Source organism: Acromyrmex echinatior, chromosome 18 (genome assembly GCF_024713525.1).
Source record: "Acromyrmex echinatior isolate Ae372 chromosome 18, ASM2471352v2, whole genome shotgun sequence".
Classification (NCBI taxonomy): domain Eukaryota; kingdom Metazoa; phylum Arthropoda; class Insecta; order Hymenoptera; family Formicidae; genus Acromyrmex; species Acromyrmex echinatior.
In genome coordinates, this window is record NC_141869.1 from 4,835,991 (window position 1) to 4,856,936 (window position 20,946).

At 27.2% G+C, this 20,946-nt stretch overlaps 2 protein-coding genes across 2 annotated transcripts in view; one reads left to right on the forward strand and one right to left on the reverse strand.

Annotated features, from left to right (window-relative positions):
• Positions 1-17,365: 17,365 nt before the first annotated feature.
• Positions 17,366-20,946, forward strand: part of LOC105144863 (uncharacterized) — a 246,697-nt gene continuing 243,116 nt past the window's right edge. The window contains exons 1-2 of the mRNA XM_087415546.1: positions 17,366-17,638; positions 18,003-18,045. The gene's annotated coding sequence lies outside the window, so the exon portion shown is untranslated. The remainder of the gene's footprint in view (positions 17,639-18,002; positions 18,046-20,946) is intronic.
• On the reverse strand, positions 19,293-20,679 carry ND-13B (NADH dehydrogenase (ubiquinone) subunit ND-13B). The gene is made up of 3 exons (XM_011054075.2): positions 20,520-20,679; positions 19,745-19,906; positions 19,293-19,551 (listed from the first exon to the last, which is right to left on the reverse strand). Exons 1-3 carry the CDS (start codon positions 20,538-20,540, stop codon positions 19,378-19,380), a joined length of 357 nt encoding a protein of 118 aa, XP_011052377.1. The 5' UTR covers positions 20,541-20,679; the 3' UTR covers positions 19,293-19,377.

The window sequence follows — 20,946 nt, forward strand, 5'->3', positions numbered from 1 at the left end:
GCAAACTCGCCGCGCCGCGCCGCGCCGCGCCGCGCCGCGCAACCGTAGACTGTGATTGGTGGGGATGGATTGGTGCGCGCCGTGCCGTCTCCTTCCCTCCCTCCCTCCCGTCCCGCGCTCCGGCGAGTCGCTCGCTCGTTTACCTCTCTCGCCGGAGAACGGTACACCTTTTTCCATTTCGCTCTTCTCTATCAGCCTCCCCTGCGGCCCCGTAGATCTTTCGCGCGCCACGACTTTTTCAGGGGGACGCAAGGACGGCTCTCTTCCGCGGGAAACGAGACTGATAACGCGAGACGAGCCGGTCACGGCGCGCCCTGGAGCTCAACTCTTTACTCTACTCTCTAGTCTCTACCATGATGATCATGGCTTAACTCCGTGTATTAGACTATTAGATTGAAAATTGAGATTGCTCGTTGGAAATTGGGAGTATTGGGACCGACCGATCAAAACGAAACGGGCAAACATGGAAATTATAGATTAGAGTACTGATCATATAATTTTTCCTTTAAGAAAAAACGTGAAAAATGGAAATTTTTGCCATTATGAAGATAATGGAAGAAATTTTCATTTATTGCGTTTTTGTCCTATGGGAAGAGTCTGGAAACTATCTGGAACACTCTTTGATTTTTAATAGCAGTTTCAGCCAATGGCCTGCTGACTTTTGATCACATCATATAATCACGTGCCAGATGAGAAAAAGTAATTTAGATCGTTTTTTGTCGTATACTATTGAATTAGGAGTACTGTATTAATACTCTCTCTCTTTCTATGAAAGATAAAAATATATTAATTATAAAAAAAATCCATAAATGCCGAATATACATACACATTAATTATATGTATAATAACATGATTTGATTTATTATTAACACTATTTAGATTTAATACAATCTTAATGTCAATAAAACAGAATACTGTAAAACGTATTTCATTTATATCTGCTAAAGAAAGTTGTACATTACTGGTCGAAAACATCTCGTCACTATATAGTTCATTCGTAATAATCGGAATATTAATAAGTAATCGATATTAGAGCAATAAATGTGTCAAAATATCTATTCTTTGCTAGCCCTAATTATGATTGTAACAAACATTCTAATTGTAAATCTAATAATTCTTAATAAAAGCTTCCGCAAAATTATTACGTTCTTTATTACAGACATCGAATTTTTTGTTAAGTGCTTTAGCTTCTACATATGAGAATCAATTCTCGATACGACAAAAAGAATACACATCATTAAAGTGTCAATCAATTTTGAAAAGATATTCAAACAGGCAAGTGATAATTAAAACCAGTATCGAAAAGAATATCTTTTAATTATGTCTTGCTATAGAAAATTACATACTGGATTGAAAAACGGACTAGTCTATTAGTAAGATGCGAATATGAAAGAAAACATAATAATGTGTAGTCTGCCTTTCAATGTGTAGTCTGCTTTCACAAAATAAATCATAAATGATTAAAAGATGATTTTGATAAAGGATATCTTTATATCTATATAAAGGGTTTTATACATAAAGTAAAACGAAATAATATTTATGATATATTCCCTCTGTTAAGACATCTTACAGTTTTTTACTCCAGATAAATTACGAGATAAATGCATCTTTCATTCCTAAAAAAATCGAACAATTTCTAATTAAATTTAACATTTATGAAATCATTTTATTCTTTCTGCAAATGCCAATCGAGTACTCTCGCTTTCACTCGCAGATGAAATACATACTCGATATGACGCGAAAATGATAAACGTTATTAACTTGTTTATGGTCGTTTTTAAAGGGCTACTCGTTTTCAAAGTACAATTAAATGATTATTAAGGTTGATATCGAAGAACATATGTTTTATATTTCATAATAATCGGGAGCGTGGTCATGCGCAACGTGCACTTTACGAACAGAGAGACCGCCCGTGTCAGGTTTCGGTGGACGATCAGGAAATTACGGTGCCTTGGGCCTTCGCGCTCGTCCGCCCCGTTTTTTCGTCGGTGCACTTAACCGTGCAAAACCCAATCACGATCGATCCGAACGAACGCGATTTGGATGGACCACCGCGATATCGAGGAACGGACAGCCGGTTTTATGATTATTAAGGCCGAGAGAAACGTATAAAGAATAAAAGGAGAAAGAGCAAGTTGCCAATATAGGTAGCAATAAGATAATAGTCTGTCACACAAGAGCGATTGAACTGCATCGATTAAACTGCTTCAAGGGAAAATTATTAAAAGATCACTGTGGTATTCGTATTCGTTGAAGAGAGATTACTACACTTTGTGCTAGAAATGCTAGTACTTTCCATTGCGATTGATTGTAATGATAAGAACATATCATTTCCAAAATAAATACATCACTCAAGTAGAACACAAAAATCACGTGAGACATCACCATGATTCTATTTGTTAAGAGTTCATTTTTAAGTATCAAACGATGTCATAATGATATCATTATGACTTAATTATGACTTTGTATTCTATTTGGGTAAACGTTTTGAGACAGTATTCTTGTGTACTCACAAAATCACAGTAAAGGACTTAAAATGACTTATAAAACTGTATTGCTATAAATTATATGCATAAGTCAGAAAACTACGTACGGAAGTGGATGAAATAATATTAGAAATTTATAAATTTTTATAAATTTCTTCTATCTATAAATTTCTTAAAACTAATAATTTTTCTTTCAGATATGCATGCAAACGATGCACTCTCGTGTGACAAACGAATGTATAATTGCCATGGTAGATTCGAAAGTTATAAAAAAAATGTATTGGCTTATTGAAACTTTATTTATTTAAATATTTAAATTAATATTATTTATTTCTACTACGGACTACTTACTTTCTTGAATTAACTGAATTTTTTATTCTTTTCGAGAATTATCTACAAACCTATACAATTTATAATTATTTACTTACTCTACAATTCATTTTCTTTCATCCACGCGTTTCATGAATTCAAGAAACATTTGCAATAGATTGCGCGTAGGATGAATGTATTTATTAATTTACTTTATCATATACAGAAATATTCTTGAGTAAAATAACAGTAAGATTGTGCCATCTAACGGCATTGAATACTCGTAAGACACATCAAATTATATGGTGGCACCAACTAGCGGCACCGAATTCAAATCATTACTTCAAATTGAGTAGTCGATAAATTTGTTATGTATTCAGAAATTTTTTATAATGTGAATAATTATATATATAAAATATATCCTTTTAAATATATAGTTATAGAAAATTATATATAATTTTATATAATATATAAAACATTTTTTCCCGGGTATTATTAAAAAGGATGCAGTTTTTATCAAATATATTTGCAATTTCCAAGCTGTTGAAATTCTTCTAATTAAAGTTGGAATTTTTCTAATTGTAAGCAAACTACATTCAATTTGAAGTTGTAAAGAAACTTTAAATGAATAAAAACGAATCAACCTATAGAGGCCCTCCACCACCCCCGCCAATTTTTAACGGCGGTCCTCTTTTTCTCAGTAAACATTAAGTTACATATAACAATTAAGAAAGCTATAGCTTAATATACGTAAAATATTAGAGTTACATTTTTGTATGGCAAGTTAAAAAATATGTTATGTGTAACTTGAGAAGTTTGCTGAAGTTGAATGTTTTTATTATTATTATAAATTTAATATTTTCATGCAATGTATTTATTTGATACCGCAATATAAAGAACATAAAGAAAGAATTAAAATTTACAAAGTAATCAAACAATATATCTTCTATATAAGTAATAAAATAATACAATACAAAAAATATTAGGTGTTGGAATTAATTCGTAGCGTTTTTAATGAAAGAATGTTATTTATTTCATATGAGCATTAAAAAATACATTAATGAAAGTACTTCCCATCACTTGTAAAACGCTACGAATTAATTCCAACATCTAATATTATTAAACATTTTTTATATAAAATATAAAATACATAAATTGCTTACACATTTTTACAACATTTTTACTTATATAGAAGATATCTTGTATATAAAATATGCATGCATATCATAATACAAAATTAGCGTATATTTCAAGAAAATCCGAATTCTGTTTTGCAATAAGAACCTTTACATTTTTATTTAATACATCTTGTAATGATACAGTGTTTATTAATGAATCTTTAAATGAAAATTTCAATTTCAAATGTTCTACTGTGGAAATGAAAGTTGTTGAATTTTAAGAAACTTGAAATTGAATATAGAAATAAGTTAATTTAGCGAATTTTGTCTTATAATACGCGCCTGCATAAAAATGAAATTATGTTTTTAATGATATTTATAGCCCGTTTTTACTAAACATAATTACTAGCATGTAAATATATCCCAAAGTCTTTATAATCACTAGCAATTGTAGAGACTTTGAATACACTTAAAATTCTTCCAATCATATATTGTTAATTTAAGGGTTAATTTAGTAAAAACGAGCTAGAGGCCCTCCACCACCCCCGTCGATTTTATCGGCGGTCCTCTTTTGTAAATATAATCATCCGTAAAAAAACGAGTTACTAATAAATTTAGTATTCCGTTTTTGCAAGTAAGTATATTTTAAATTTATTTTTTTTTATTTTAAGTCTAATTATTTTATTGTATTTTGCTAATCATATTGCATTATGACAATAAAATAATTAGCATTCATAATTTTTTAAATATTATCTTTTATTATAATTCTTTATACATTCAATAATTACAATAATAAATTCTTTATCCAATGTATAATTATAAATGCTGTTCAAAATATAATAAAAATTATATTATAGAAGCATAATTTATAAAATTTAGTAATGCGGGATTACACGAAAATGTCGAAGATACATACGATAATACAAAAATTTTTCCAAACCAACGTTTAATGAGATATTGAAAAGCGGAATGAAATATTAACAATTAGACCGCACTATTAATTATTAACTTCTGACTGTAAAACTTATTAATATTAAATTAAAAAGTCATTAATATATTTACAACAGCACAATAGCTTTTATCGCATTCAAGATAACTATTCCAATAATTTCATCACATTAAAATCTCTCCGCCTTGTGATACGATACGCTAGTTAATATTCGATACAAAAAAGAACAATCTTCATAGTGGAGAATGAATTTAATATATTCTGGTTCTACGTCAAATTCATAAGATCCATTCGCAAAGAAAAGTTAAGCAATCCGTCAAACACCTATAGTCTTGTTACAGGAGAGTATGACTCCTGAATCTTTCAGATTATTTATAGTATGTAATAATTTTGGTAGCAATGTCAATTATAATTAACATTTTCAGTATATCTTTAATATAATATTAAAATTCGCGAGAAAATATCTTCTGCCACATTAAAATCATCTCTTATTAAAATAAATGAATAGAATGATTTCCTTATGGAATAGTGGTTACGAAGGAATATATTTAATAACAATAAAATACATGCATTATTGTAATTTTTTATATGTATCGGTACAAAAGTTTCTCGGGTACCAATTGTTCAAGATAAATCGAATCTGATAATAACGGGATTTTAAAGAACTATATTTTTATAATGAAAAATATATTATAAAATTTAACAATTCCTATTTTTCTGTATTTTCAAAAAATTTTAATTATTAATATCCCGCTAATATGAGGGTACTCATTTGACTTATCTCGAATTTTTTATACCCATACATTTTTTCATGTATTCACAATAATATTAAAAAAATACAAAGCATTTTGGTAAAAATTATCTAAATTGACAAATATCAAAATGTCTTAAATAATCTCATAATATCTGCATGTATTTTATTACAGAAAAAAAAAATATATATATATATACACATATAAATTAATAATAAATCCTGATAATATTCTAGAATGGCGGGATGTCCAATACCTAAAAATAATTTTTAATAATAATTAGAAAATCAAATATACACATTCGTAGCCATATTTTTGTTAAAGCAATTATAAAACAATACGCAAATTATTTGTATAAAACTTAAATTGATTTCATAATTTAAATTTATATATGTAATCATTATACATATATCCATATTAATCATGCAATACTAAATTCCTATTGTTATTAAGACAGTCTATTATTAACATTATTACTAGTGGCAGAACATTTAGTAAAATTAAGAAAGCGAAAATTGTTAAATATATCACTGAATTAATTTCGCAAGTTAACTTTAAAAATAGCAATTGTTATTGAATCATTAGTAAAATGATTACTTTCAGGAATTGACGAGAAAACCCGAGATTAATTCCGATCAAAAGTCCTGTACAAAAATTCCTGTACAAAAATCTCGAACGGAATACCAAACTAAACTTTGCGAATGCGACTTTACGGAAAATGACGAGGAAAAATGATGCAAATCTCTCCATGATGCAAATAATTACGACTTTCTTTTTTCTTATCGATACAAACTACGTATTCACTGGCATATATCTGATGCGAGAGACAGCGATGAGGACTTTACAATAATAAATCAATCACTAAGGTATACTTGTAATTCTGTAATGTTAAAAATATAAATGTCAAAAAGCAAACAAGAAGTTAATATTTAACCATTGCCTCAGTCAAAACTCTAATTTTTACTGATTTATTTAATAAATTTGTATACTAAGTACACAGAAAAGACAAAGAAAAATTGACGATTATTCTAAGCCGAAAATTTTTAATTAAAAGTCATTCAAAATTATTAATTTTGAGTATTTTTGACTTTTTGATATTCAAAATAAAATCTAAATTTTAAAAAAATTTTAAAATTAAATATTTATCAAACTCGTTAAATCAATTTTTGTTATCATATGTCGTCGATTTCGTGTAATTTACATCAATAAAGCAACAATAAATTTGACTTACTATGACAATAAATGCTACATGTATTGAACAGATATATTTAATACGGTTATAAACATTCCAATAAATATATAATTAACTAGTAATTATTGCGTAAATTATAAAAATAAACATGATGGCATTTATCTGGACATAGTTTACATAAATTTTAAATTACGTCCCTAATATTACATTACGTACTATTATATATACATTTTTTTATAATAAAATTAATTACAATATTAACGCGTTACATACACTTTGTATATGTATAGAATTTTATAAGAAATTAATTTTAATTTCAGGAGCTGAAAATTCAATGAAATTCAAAATTATATTATATATAATTTGGTTTATTTTTATTGTATATTTGATATTTGGAACGGAATGCTGATAATTAAATAAAATTTAAAATTAATTTAAAATTTTATTTAATTTTTAATCCTTCCTTTCCAATTATCAAGTATTACATGTGATGTGTATATATCCCTACCTACATATCACACAGTTTACTAGTTAGATTTATTATGTAATATGTTTTAGATTCATTACTTATTTTTTATTTTTTAAATAAAATTTAATTACCCGACTGCGAAATTTATTTAAGTATTATTTTATTTGTAATAATTTAATTTTTTAATTTAAAATAATTGTATTTATCTCTACCTATCCATACTTGTCCTACCTACCCGTATTTTATTCGTGTCTATCCTAACTCTACCCGTGTTCTTACCTACATCACTTCATAATGTGTAATAACACCGCGAATATAATACGTTAATGGCTGTATTCAGCAGAGAAAACAGCTTTACAAATGTAAAATTCTTCAATATGATTGATTTTTGCTTGTAGTTCCTTATAGATTTAAATGTATAAATTAACCATTATTAAAAAATTTTACAACAGTTGCAAAGCTGCTTTCTCTATTGAATGCAGCATTTAACCATCTGCTATCGCATGCTGATAAATTCAGCAAGATGATCTAATCGATCATAATAATAATAAATAAGTAATTATTAAAATAGGTTTTCAATCTTTAAAATACAAAAAAAATTAACAAATAATAGGGCTAATGAGAGTCAACACGGATAATCAAACGCAAGTTTTGTAGATTAAAAAAATCTACAAAATTTGCGCTTGATTATCCACGCTGACTCTCATTAGCCCTGTTGTTTATTGGTTAATTTGTATTTTAAATAAGTAACACTTCAAAACAATATAAGAACTCGCAATTTGCGAGCAAGTTACCCTCCCGAATATTTAATTTATCTTTATACATTGAGAAGAAAAGTTTGTTCAACTAAAACTATACACATATAGTTATTTGCAAATTTGGTTAATTCAATAAATTTTATTTAATTGAATTTAACCGTAGTCTGCTTATACTGAACAATTTGTTAAGCAGATTACGGTTAAATTCGATTAAATAAAATTTGCTAAAATAATCATATCCGCAAACAACTAAATGTGTTTAATTCGTTAAACAAATTTTTTTCTCAGTGTACATGATCCTTTTAAAAACTTAAATTGGTGTTAAACACCAACCTATTTCGTATACTCTTACAATAGATACACTTCTTTCTCCAGATTGAACTCACCTTTTGTTGCTTCTGGCCAACATTCTGGTTTCATATGCCAGAAATTGACAATAAGGAGAAATACTCCTTTTTGCTGCCAACTATTGCCGACTAATTGTCGGCAATAAGCGTAAGATTTTACGCTTTTGTACGATGCGCGAAACACGAACGCGTCGCGAAAAGGCTATAATATTAATAAAATTGACTAGATATTAATATGAATAATTATCAATAAAAATAATTATTATTATATTAATATTGCAAATAAATGTCGCGTTTATTTGAAAAATATAAATATTAGGATTAAAAATAAATTTAATGACAAAAAAATTTTTTAGTCCAACGTTTTGATTTCAAAAATTTCGAATATTATAAAACTAGATTAAATTTCTGAATATAACATTACAATATAAAGAACAAAACTTTAATTTAAAAATAAATTGAAATGACTAAATCGATTATCATCCGATAAAATTCAAGGCTCATATACGTATTTTTAACGATTCGAACGATTCGTTGCTGAATCTCATCTCAAAGCATGCGGAGATGAGAAATTCAGATGAATGATATAAGATCCAAAAGGAATAATTTTCTCTTGCATCAATAAATATATCTCTTTGTATTTCGAAATTATTAAAATCATTTCTGTAATTTATTATTTTAATATTAAATATTTTAAGTTACAAAACTCTGAACGCAATTTGAAAATAATTATGAGATAAAATTCTTCTATTTCTTATAATGTATATTTTATATAAATGTATATTTTATATAAATGTATATTTTTGATCTTACATCATGTTACTACTTTAACTGGTGTAAAATCCAGTTACTACATATGGATAAGTTATAAAAGATCAGGCTAAAGTTAGTGCATTGAAATAAACAATAATAATTAATAATCATAAAATGTCTTTTATTGAAAAACGAGGTGAATCAATTATATGCGTTATATTAAAATTTTCATTGTTATTTCATCAGTACATACAAATAAGTGTAAAATAATAGAAGAAATTTTTTAAATAAACAGTACACATTATACATATATGTGTATGTAGATATTGCTTTTCTGCACCAACTTGTATAAAACTTAATCTTGAATGAATATTTGGAAATAGGATAGATAGGAAAATTAATAAAATAATATTTGTTTGTTACACTGTAACAAACGCTTTTCCATATGATTATGATATTCCATCCGAGAAAAAATATTTTATATATAATTATATAAAATTAAATAAAAATATATATAATTTTATATAATTATATATAATTATATATATTTATATATATTTATAATTAATATATAAACTTTATATATAACTTTATATAATTTTATATAATTGTATATGGAATATTTTTTCTGGAGCATAGATAACAATTTCATTCATTCTATTATTATTTTTGTTTGTTTTTTTTATGTAAGGCTTGCATAGCTTTTTAATTTTGTATTTCATATATGAAAAACGAATATTTTTATTTTTTTTTTTATTTTTATTTCAAGTGTGGGTCACTACGGAATTCCGAAAAATAATAGATCTAATATTAAAGTACCTATTAAAAATTATTTTACATATAATTATATAAATTACAATAAAATTTGTGTCACTTTATATAATTGTATATAATGGATATATTTGATATAATTGTATATATACTATATGTACTTATATGTATTTATTCTATAAAACCACGTCCATTTATATATAATTGTATAAAATTATATATATTTTTAAATACATAATTTTATATAATTTTATATATATATATTTTATATATATATATATTTTATATATATATATATATATATATATATATATGTATACAATTATATAAAATTATATATATATATATATATATATAATTTTATATATATTTTATATATATATATAATTATATAAAATTATGTATATAAAAATATATATAATTTTATACAATTATGTATAAATGTACGTATTTATATAATAATTGCATATAATTATATATATTTATGTACAATTATATATCAAATACATCCATTTATATACAATTATATAAAGTTACATATAATTATTTTATGTAATTTTATATAATTATATGTAAAATAGGTTTCCCCCCAGTTACTTTAGTATTATATAAAACACGATCATTGAAACAACCTATTTTTTATTATATTTCTGAGCTTGAATTAGCAAACCGAGCTTGAGTTACTTCGTATCAAAGCGTTCACATTAACGTATAAATTTACAATTAGTAAATAAAATTTGAGCTAAATTGAATAATCTTCCTGAGTTAAATTTACTCTATTCTTATAGTTAAATTAACAAGATATTGTGTAAAAGCAATGGCAACATATAGAAATAATTTAAAATAACTCAAACTGGATATAACATGACATTATAAATTTAACAGTACATGCACAATATATAACAACAATAAGAAGGTATTCAGGATTAAGTTTATCCTAATCTGTTTTAACTTATCCATTTTAAGACAATGAATGTATGGAATTCTTTACATATATTTATCCGTATATTTTTATTAAATTAATGCATATATGCATTTATAGATATATAATATATTAATAAAATTACCATACATCCGTTATCTCAATAAAAACATTAATTCGTCACTCACCAACCCGACGCGCAACAGCGGAGTTCTGCAATGTCGCTACGATGATTCTGTAAGAAAAAAATATAAAATTCAAATTATAACAAATCAGGAAGAACACAAACAATATTTAAAAAAAAAAAGCAAAGTTGTCTTAAAATAATCATATAATTTTCAAAATGTATAGTTTTTATAAGCATCGAATTTTTTAATTCATTGAGTTAGATATTTATAAAATAATTATGTATTTTTTAAAACAGATCTTCAAAATTCGTATATATGAAATTTTAAAATAATTTTAAAATAATCCTTTTTCTAATTATAATTTTTAAATCATTGTAAAATAAAACGACTCAAAAATAAATAGGAGAAAGATATTGATTTTACATAAGCAAAAAATATTTACCGCAAGGTTGCTCCGCCGGTGCCCGATGTCTTTACCAGACCTCCTCCTCCTCTCAGAATCGGGTTGACATCCTCTCGCACAAGACACTCGCGTAAATCACTCGCGAATAATACACTATAAACGCGCGCGGACTATAACTTGAGTCCGATAACTTGAACGGCACTCCCGAAGTAAAACGCGCGACGCGACGAACCGGCTGCGGTTCGTTCATTTTCAAGTAAATCGGCGACGAGGGTACGTTAGCTTCTCCATTGAATTTTTACACGAAAAGAACGATTTTATTCAATATCTAAAAATTTATTCAGACATATCCGAAAATTTTTAAATAATTGAGAAAAATCGTTCTTTTCATGTAAATATCCTTTGGGTACTGAGCCCTCTCACCACGTCAAGGTGTACCCGGAGAGGGAAGATAATCTGAAAAATGTAATATATAGTTATTATCTATATTACTATACAATTACTATGCAATCGGTTAATTTTTAGAAACGAATATCACATCTGCAATTCGTTATCATTGCGAAATAAAATCAAAACAGATAAAAAACTGAATCTTAATATTTATACATAGATAATATGATTAGAGTCTAAAATAAAATAGAGATTAATAAAAAAGAGAAATTTTTCTTTTATTACTGAAATGTTTCTTTTATTACCGATAAGTTCCAAAGTTACGATAAATTTTTAAACGAATCCTCATATAACAAAAGGTACATAAGAATAAAAAATTATTGTATTTTGAGAGTATTCATATATTAAATCGTTCCTTTTTTATGACTCGTATGATACAGACAAGTAGCCGTATCATTACTTCGTGTAATATGCGTTTACGTTAATATTTCGACAACTAGATTATAATAGAATTCTATAGTATATATAGATAAAATATCGGCCCAAGGTATAGATTAAAACTTAAAGAAATAAGTAAAGATTAATTATGAATTATACATTCTTTAAATAAGATAAATGCAAACATTTTGTAAATTATAAAACAATTTAGACTCAATATAATAATAGAATTCATATTATACATTTACAGATATATAAATTAGAGATATCTAAGGACGGTATTCATAGTTCATTTTTATTTCAAGACTGTTTTAAGTAATGTTTTAAGACGGCCCTTTGATGAGTTGCGTGCAAGATATAAAATAAAAATCACATAATAAAGCATCGTGTAATATTCATCGAAGAATATTAAAACGAGTAGATTATTTTACTGAATTTAATATACGTTAATATTTCGACAATTAGATGATCGGCGCGCAACCTTGAAGTGACGATGGTACGGGGTGGCACGGAGCGGCGCGTCAACATGTTACTTCGCGGAAAAATGACGAGCGGCGTAAACATGACGCGCCGCTCCGTGCCACCCCGTACCATCGTCACTTCAAGGTTGCGCGCCGATCATCTAACTGTCGAAATATTAACGTATATTATAAATTCAGTAAAATAATCTATTCGTTTTAATATTCTTCGATGAATGTTACACGATGCTTTATTATGCGATTTTTGTTTTATACTTGGATTCGTTACGCACACAACTCATCTATATCTTGGGCCGATATTCACAATCAAAATTTATATTCAAGACTGTCTTAAGAACAGTTTTAAGAAGTCGCGAATCAAAGGACTGTCTTAAAACATTACTTAAGACAGTCTTGAAGTAGGAACGAACTATGAATATCCTTAGATATCTCTAATTGATATATCTGTAAATGTATAATATGAATTCCATTTATACCCATTATTATATTGAGTCTAAATTGTTTTATAATTTACAAAATGTTTGCGTTTATCTTATTTAAACAATGTATAATTCATAATTAATCTTTACTTATTTTTTTAAGTGAAACTCATCAAAGAAAATAATAAAGATTGAAATATAATCGTTAGTACACACCTTATGTAGTTTTGGGCAATATTACTAGTTGAGCATCCTTATATATTTCATCAATTCGCGTTCGTGGATGTCTAATTTTCGTGGATTAATGCAGATTAATGCGCGACACGCGGAGCGACTCGTGCCACACATCCGTTTCCTTCCGAGGTCGCCGAGCGAATGCCGAAGTGATGACGTAGTCAACCACCGCGCCGCGCGGCACGCTCCCCCTAGCTTTTCGCCGCATGACACGTGATCCTTCCCCTCGCTTTTCATTGGGCGCCATTTAGATATTCAACTATTGCTTACGAAAAATATTCACGGTTTATTAAATTATTCATATTTTACATGATTTTGACAAACGGATATCGTCGTACATTTCGCACTTTACTTTGTGGCATCTCTAGCATTTATTCAATCTTATATTATTTGTGCGATTCTTGTAAACGTGATTAGTAATTGTCCGCGTGGAGTATTTTTAATATTCCAACATTATGTCTCAATTTTTATTATTCTTTTAAATGATTCATACTTAAATAAAGATTGATAATATTTTATACTTAATATTCTATTCTTTATGTAAAGATAAATGCAAATTTTCTTAATATTGTGGAACAATTTGTACTAAATGCAGCTTTGGCTGAGTATTAAATATCTTATTAATCATTATTTAATTTGTTAGTTAAAAAATTAATTTATGACATTATTGTTACTGCAAATTATTCCGTGTTTAAAAAATTCTTTAAACTTATATTGCTGATCTTAGTAAAATAACTATTACAACTTATTTAAAATAAAGAATATAAAATAAATTCCAGAGCTTATTTAAAATATAAAATCGTAAAAATCAGTAAAAAAAAAACTGATACGACTTGTTTAAAAAAAAATATATTAAATAAGTTCCGGAAATTAAAATATTTAATAAGAAATAAGTGAGAAATATAGTTATTTAAAATAATAAATATTAAATAACTCTTGTGTTAAAAATGTTATCTAATATTATGTATTATGTTGTTTCATAATGTTATAAAGAACATTTTCTTAAAAATTTATAAGTTTCTTTAATACAACAACAATAATAAAATGCATTGTTTAAAATGTAAGTCTGTAAGTGCAATATATTTTCAATTTATAGACATTCATGCATATTAAAAAAACATAATTTTCAGGTTATTAATAATTATAATACATTTTTTGAACAGCTGACACTTGAGCTGTTTGTTCTTTTGTAATTTTGAAGACTTTAAGATATTAGAACATATTATATTTTTATTTCAGAAATTTTGATTCACAATTTTACATTTTTTATGAATAAAAAAGTGCATTTTTCTTCTTTTGTTAATAATTTATATACAATTTATATATTTGTTATAAATATACAACTTTACAAATATTTTCCAAAGATCTCAAAATATACATAAAAATGGTTTAATAATAAAAGTGATGAATATTAATCCAGAATACGGATGACCCCACTTGTGTAATAAGGGTACTCAAAACTAAGATGTGTTAGGGTTAAAATAAAGTTATTTAAAGTATATATTTTAAATAAAAAAAATAAAAGAGTTATTTAGCATTTATTATTTTAAATAACTACACTTCTGACTTATTTTCTCATTTAATATTTAAATAAGTTTCTTGAATCTATTTTATATTTTTTATTTCAAACACAAGTCGTATCAATTTTTGACCGATTCCTATTATTTTACATTTTAAATAAGTTTCTGGATTTATTGTATATTTTTTATTTTAAATAAGTCGTAACAGTTATTTTCGCGAGCCATAATCGGCATTACACGTAAGTTTAAAGGATTTTTGGAATATAGAATAATTTTCAGCAATAGTACATAGTGTCATAAATTAATTTTTTAGCTGAAAAATTAAATAATAATTAATAAGATATTTAATACTTTTAGTCAAAGCTGCATTCAGCGCAAATTGTTCTGTAATATTAAGAAAATTTGCATTTATCTTAATATAAAGAATGTATAGAATATTATCAACCTTTATTTAAATATGAAATATCATTTAAAAGAATAATAAAAATTGAGATATAATGTTAGAATATCAAAAATACTCCACACACGTGAACAATGACTGATTATGTTTATAAGAACCGTGCAAATAATATAGGATTGAACAAGTACAAGAGATGCCACAAAATAAAGCGCGAAATATACGACGAAATATCCTTGTCAAAATCATGTAAAATTTGAATAATTGAATAAACCGTGAATAATTTTTAAACGCAATAGATAGACATCTGGACGGCATCTGGCAAAAAGCTAGGGGAAGGGTCACGCTTCGCGCGGCGAAACGCGAGGGGGGAGCGTGTCGCGCGGCGCGGTGGTTGACTACGTCATCACTTCGGCATTCGCTTGGCGACCTCGGAAGGAAGCGGATGTGTGGCACGAGTCGCTCCGCGTGTCGCGCATTAATTTGTATTAATCCACGAAAATTAGATATCCACGAACGCGAATTGATGAATTATATAAGGATGCTCAACTAACGTTGCTCAAAATTAAGGTGTGTGCTAAGAATTATTTATCTCAATCTTTACTTACTTCCTTTGATAATTTACACTTAAATAAAGATTAATTATAAATTACACATTCTTTAAATAAAGATAAATGCAAACATTTTTTACATTATAAAACAATTTGGACTGAATATAGTAATGGATATAAATAGCATTCATATTATATATTTAGAGGTATAAATTAAAAATATCTAAGGACGGTATTCATAGTCCGTTCTTATTTCAAGTGTCTTAAGTTATGTCTTAAGACATTAATTCGTGACTTCTTAAGACTGGCTTGAGATATAAGACGGTCTTGAATATAAGCTCTGATTATGAATACCGGCTTAAGATATAGATGAATTGTGTACGTAACGAATCCAAGATATAAAACAAAAATCGTATAATAAAGCATCGTATAATATTCATCGAAGAATATTAAAACGACTAGATTATTTTACTGAATTTGTAATATATGTTAATATTTCGACAGTTAGATTGTCGGCGCGCGACCTTGGAGTGGGGATGGCACGGGGTGGCACGGAGCGGCGCATTATGTTTACGCCGCTCGTCATTTTTCCGCGAAGTAACATGTGACGCGCCGCTCCGTGCCACCCCGTACCATCGCCATTTCGAGGTCACGCGCGGATCATCTAACTGTCGAAATATTAACGTTAACGCATATTACAAAATCAGTAAAATAATGTACTCATTACGTTTTAATATTCGATGAATATTACACGATGCTTTATTATACGATTTTTACGCATACAACTCATCTATATCTTAAGCCGGTATTTATAGTCAGAGCTTATAATTATTAAACTATATTAAATTATTAAACTATATTAGTTGTGAAAGCAAGAATTGTATTATTTGCATGAGGGTATTCGTAACCATCCCGTGCCATCATCACTCCAAGATCGCGCGCCGATAATCTAATTGTCGAAATATTAACGTTATATATATTACAAAATCAGTATCGACACGACTACTTGTCTGTATCACACGAGTCAAAAAGCAACATTAATACAAATACCCTTATTCAAATAACACAATTCTTGCTTTCGCAACTAATATAGTTCAATAATTTAATTAATTTTTTTGTTTTTGTGCATCTTTCGTTGTACGATCCAAAATTTAAAAATTAATTGTAATTTTGGAATTATTTATCGGTAATAAACGAAACATTTCTCTTTCTTTATTAATCTCTGGCCCATTTCTTTGACTCTAATTATATCTTACAAACATCATCTATGTATAAATAAAAGATTCAGCCCTTTTATTTCCTCTGAATTTATTTCACAATGATAACGAATTGTAAACGTATATTTAATATTCGTTTCTAAAAGTTAACCGATTGCATAGTAATTGCATAGTAATATAGATAGTAGCTATATATTACATTTTTCAGATTATCTTCCCTCTCAGGGTACACCTTGACGTGGTGAGAGGGCTCAGTACCCCGCGGATATTTACACGAAAATAATGGTTTTTCTCAAATATCTAAAAATTTTCGGATATGTCTGAATGTATATCTAAATAAATTTTTAGATATTGAATAAAATCGTTCTTTTCGTGTAAAAATCCAACGGAGAAGCTAACGTACCCTCGTCGCCGATTTACTTGAAAATGAACGAACCGCAGCCGGTTCGTCGCGTCGCGCGTTTTATTTCGGGAGTGTCGTTCAAGTATCGGACTAAAGTTATAGTCCGCGCGCGTTTATAGTGTATTATTCGCGAGTGATTTACGCGAGTGTCCTGTGCGAGAGGATGACAACCATGTGCTGAGAGGAGGAGGAGGTCTAGGAGAGACATCGGGCACCGGTGGAGCAACCTGGCGGTAAATATTATTTTTTACTTGTGTAAAATTAATTTTTTTTTGCTTGTTTTTAAATAATTTTATTCGATATAATTTTTTTATTTTGATTTAAAAATAATAATTAGATAAAAGGAGAGTTACTTAAAAGTTACTTTAAAATTGTATACAAATTTATTCTTGTACTAAAATCTTTTTTAGAGAATATGTAATTATTTTGTGTTTAATTAAATAATGGATAAAAAATTCGATGGTTATAAAAATTATATTTCCAAAATTGCATGATTATTTTTCAGAAAATTGTATGCATTCATGCAGAAATTATTTTTTTAAATAATAATTATTTGTTTACCCTGTTTTAATTTGAATTTTTATTTATTTGTTACAGAATCATTGTTGCAGATTTAACTCCACTGTTGCTTATTATTTCGGTGAGTAATTTAACATTTTTATTGGAGTGGTAATTAAATCCACTTCAATTTCATAATATTAAAACAAGTTTGAAATACAAGTCTCAAGAGACATATTTTTATTAGTCATCTTATATATACAGGGTGTCTGAAAATAATCGCCAAATATTTATAAAAAAAAGAAAATGTAATACTGAAAAAAAATTGATAAAAAATTCTGAAAAAATTCTCAAAACTTTATGAGAAGAAAATAAATGATTTTTGTACCTTGCAGCTTTTGTGTAAAGTTGATAGTAAAAAATTTGAGTAAAAAATTATTCAAGATCAATATTTGGCAATTTTTAGTAATTAATATCTTGTTAACTATTGCGAAAATTGCAAAATGGTAGAGGACTTTTCGACTCAGTTTAGTCCTCTCTACCTGCCCATGAAATATTTGGCGATTATTTCCAGACACCCTGTATAATGAAATTTTACAACATAATTAATTATTAAAGAAAATTACACATTGTCATGCATGAATATGTATTAATATAAACATACATAAATATTCATAAACATGTATAAGCATTTATGAAATATATTCATACATGTTCATACATTCCTCTTTCTTTCGTAAAATTGCTTTTTAATATAATAGAAATAATAACAATAGAAATAATAATAATAATAATGTGAAATTATAAAAAATGATTAAAAGAGAGTAATCTTCACATTATCTATTTGTTTTAGAAAAAATCAACTTTGAAGAAATGTAAAAAATTACTTCTGTATAATTATCTATAAAATTATGAATAATTGTGTATGAGCAATTTTTTTACATTTTTTTAAACTTATTTTTTTCTAAAATAAATAACGCGAAAAAATTATCATTTTAATTATTTTTTATGTTTTCACGTTACTATTATTATTTCTGTTATATTAAAAAATAATTTTACAAAAGAATTTTCCATTTATCAACATGTATGGATATATTTCATGTATGATTACACATGTTTATAAGTATTTATGCATGTTTATACATACTTATACATATTCATGTATGAAAAATTGTTTACCAGGCAAATTAAGAAATTATAAATATTTTTATTCCCCTGAAAAATATATTTGACATGATTTGAGATAAAGGAAATTTCAAAGATTTATCTATTCATTTTGCTCTCAAATCTGCAATCATATTTTTAAATTTGCTTTCCATATCTTCTGCAAAGTTTCTGAGAAAACAACTGGAGTTGCAAGGAATATTTATTAAATAACAATACGTCGCATTAATATTGTGAACTTGTATAATGCGCTTTCTATTTATTCGCATTTAGTTATATACTATGTACAAATATCATTAACAAACTAAAATTATTTATGTGGTGGCCATGTCCACTGATTAGGTGGTGCTTCTTGTGTTAATTTCTCCCATGGTTTCCAAATCAACATTTTTTCCGCCAGAGATAGTTCGTTCTTTGCTTGTACTATAAGCTCCTCCACTTGTCCACAGTTTATTTTTTCTTCTGCAACTTGTATATTTTCATTCTGCAAATGTAATGTTCGATTAGAAACAGCATATGATAGGAGCTTTCCTTTTAGGAAATACAATCGACACAACAATGTTGTTCTGTCTTTATTATTCATTGAATGAGGATAGAATGCTAATGTCGATTATGACTGCTAAAAGGAAAGCAGCCGATATTATTGCACAGGATATTATTGCTGTTTCAATGAATACCTGTTGCATGACTGTCAATCTAGTCTTGATAATCCCCTCTGTTTCTGTCCGATAAGTGTAATCCTTCGGAAACTTTTGTAGCACTTTCAAAATTTTATTGTACAGTGGTATTAATTCTTTGTGAGGATACTTGCTAACAGCTAACCCTTTTATATACGTAGACTGCAAATAAAAGATGTTTATGTCAATAAGTGAATAATTTTGAGCTCATGCAAAAGTTAATTGTCGAGAGTAAAATATATGAACATGATTACGGTGATCATATTTTCTTAGAGACAATAAAGGATAAATTTGAAAATTTGAGGACTTTATCCCTAATTTCCAAATTAATTTGTCAGAAGTTTATACATTAATTTATGAAATTTTCTTGAACGGTATAAGTAAAGTAAAAGTCATCATAACATCAATAATTGGAAATTTTATTGTTAAGTCCCTTTTCTGTCAATTATAACTGTTTTTGATGTTATTTTTATGCTATTGTGATTTTATTATTCTATTCGAGTTGTTACATTGCTCTTGCATAAAACTAAATTTGTCAGTAGTTTCCATAAAAATTCGTTCATTAATATATTGAAATAGACATTGGAATGCTAATTAGAAACGAATTTCCTGTATTATTAAAGGATAAAATAGAGTTTAAGGAGAAAAAATTATTAAATCTGACGAATAGCTACCTAAAATAAGACTTTCTTTTACAATAAAAGATGTATGATCACCGTATAGTTATGACATTTCTAATTAAGAGCATGCATTGTTATATGCATAAATAAATTACCTTCTTGAGTACACCTGCCATGATTAGAGCAATATTACCTAACACTCTATATATTAGAGATCTCTCTTCAATCCATCAGTTTTCTAACCTCAAAATATAATATTGTGTCTTGTTGACTCTTATGGATGAGAATGTAATGATGAGTTTCAGAACGCATCAGTATGGAAAATGTTTGTGAATCTGCGCAATGAACGTCAGCTTTTGAAACTATTTTATATTACGTATATTTTTCAGAAAAATTATATTATATTAATATAACTGTTATTTAATGAATATTATGTATACATATTGAATATAAATTCCTTACAACTTCAATTTTTTCTCAGCTTTGCAAAAATGAAAAAGCCATCTAAAGTTGTAGGCTCAAGAACAAGATAATCTTTTAAATTTTTTTTATCTCAAATGTACATTATTCTATTTTTAAAAG

Coding starts and splice junctions, on each gene's coding strand:
- ND-13B (XM_011054075.2), bottom strand. CDS start 20,540: ATGGCAGGTGTACTCAAGAAG. Junction 19,907..20,519: donor TGGCAGGTGTACTCAAGAAG/GTAATTTATTTA, acceptor TTTTATTTGCAG/TCTACGTATATAAAAGGGTT. Junction 19,552..19,744: donor GATTGACAGTCATGCAACAG/GTATTCATTGAA, acceptor TTACATTTGCAG/AATGAAAATATACAAGTTGC.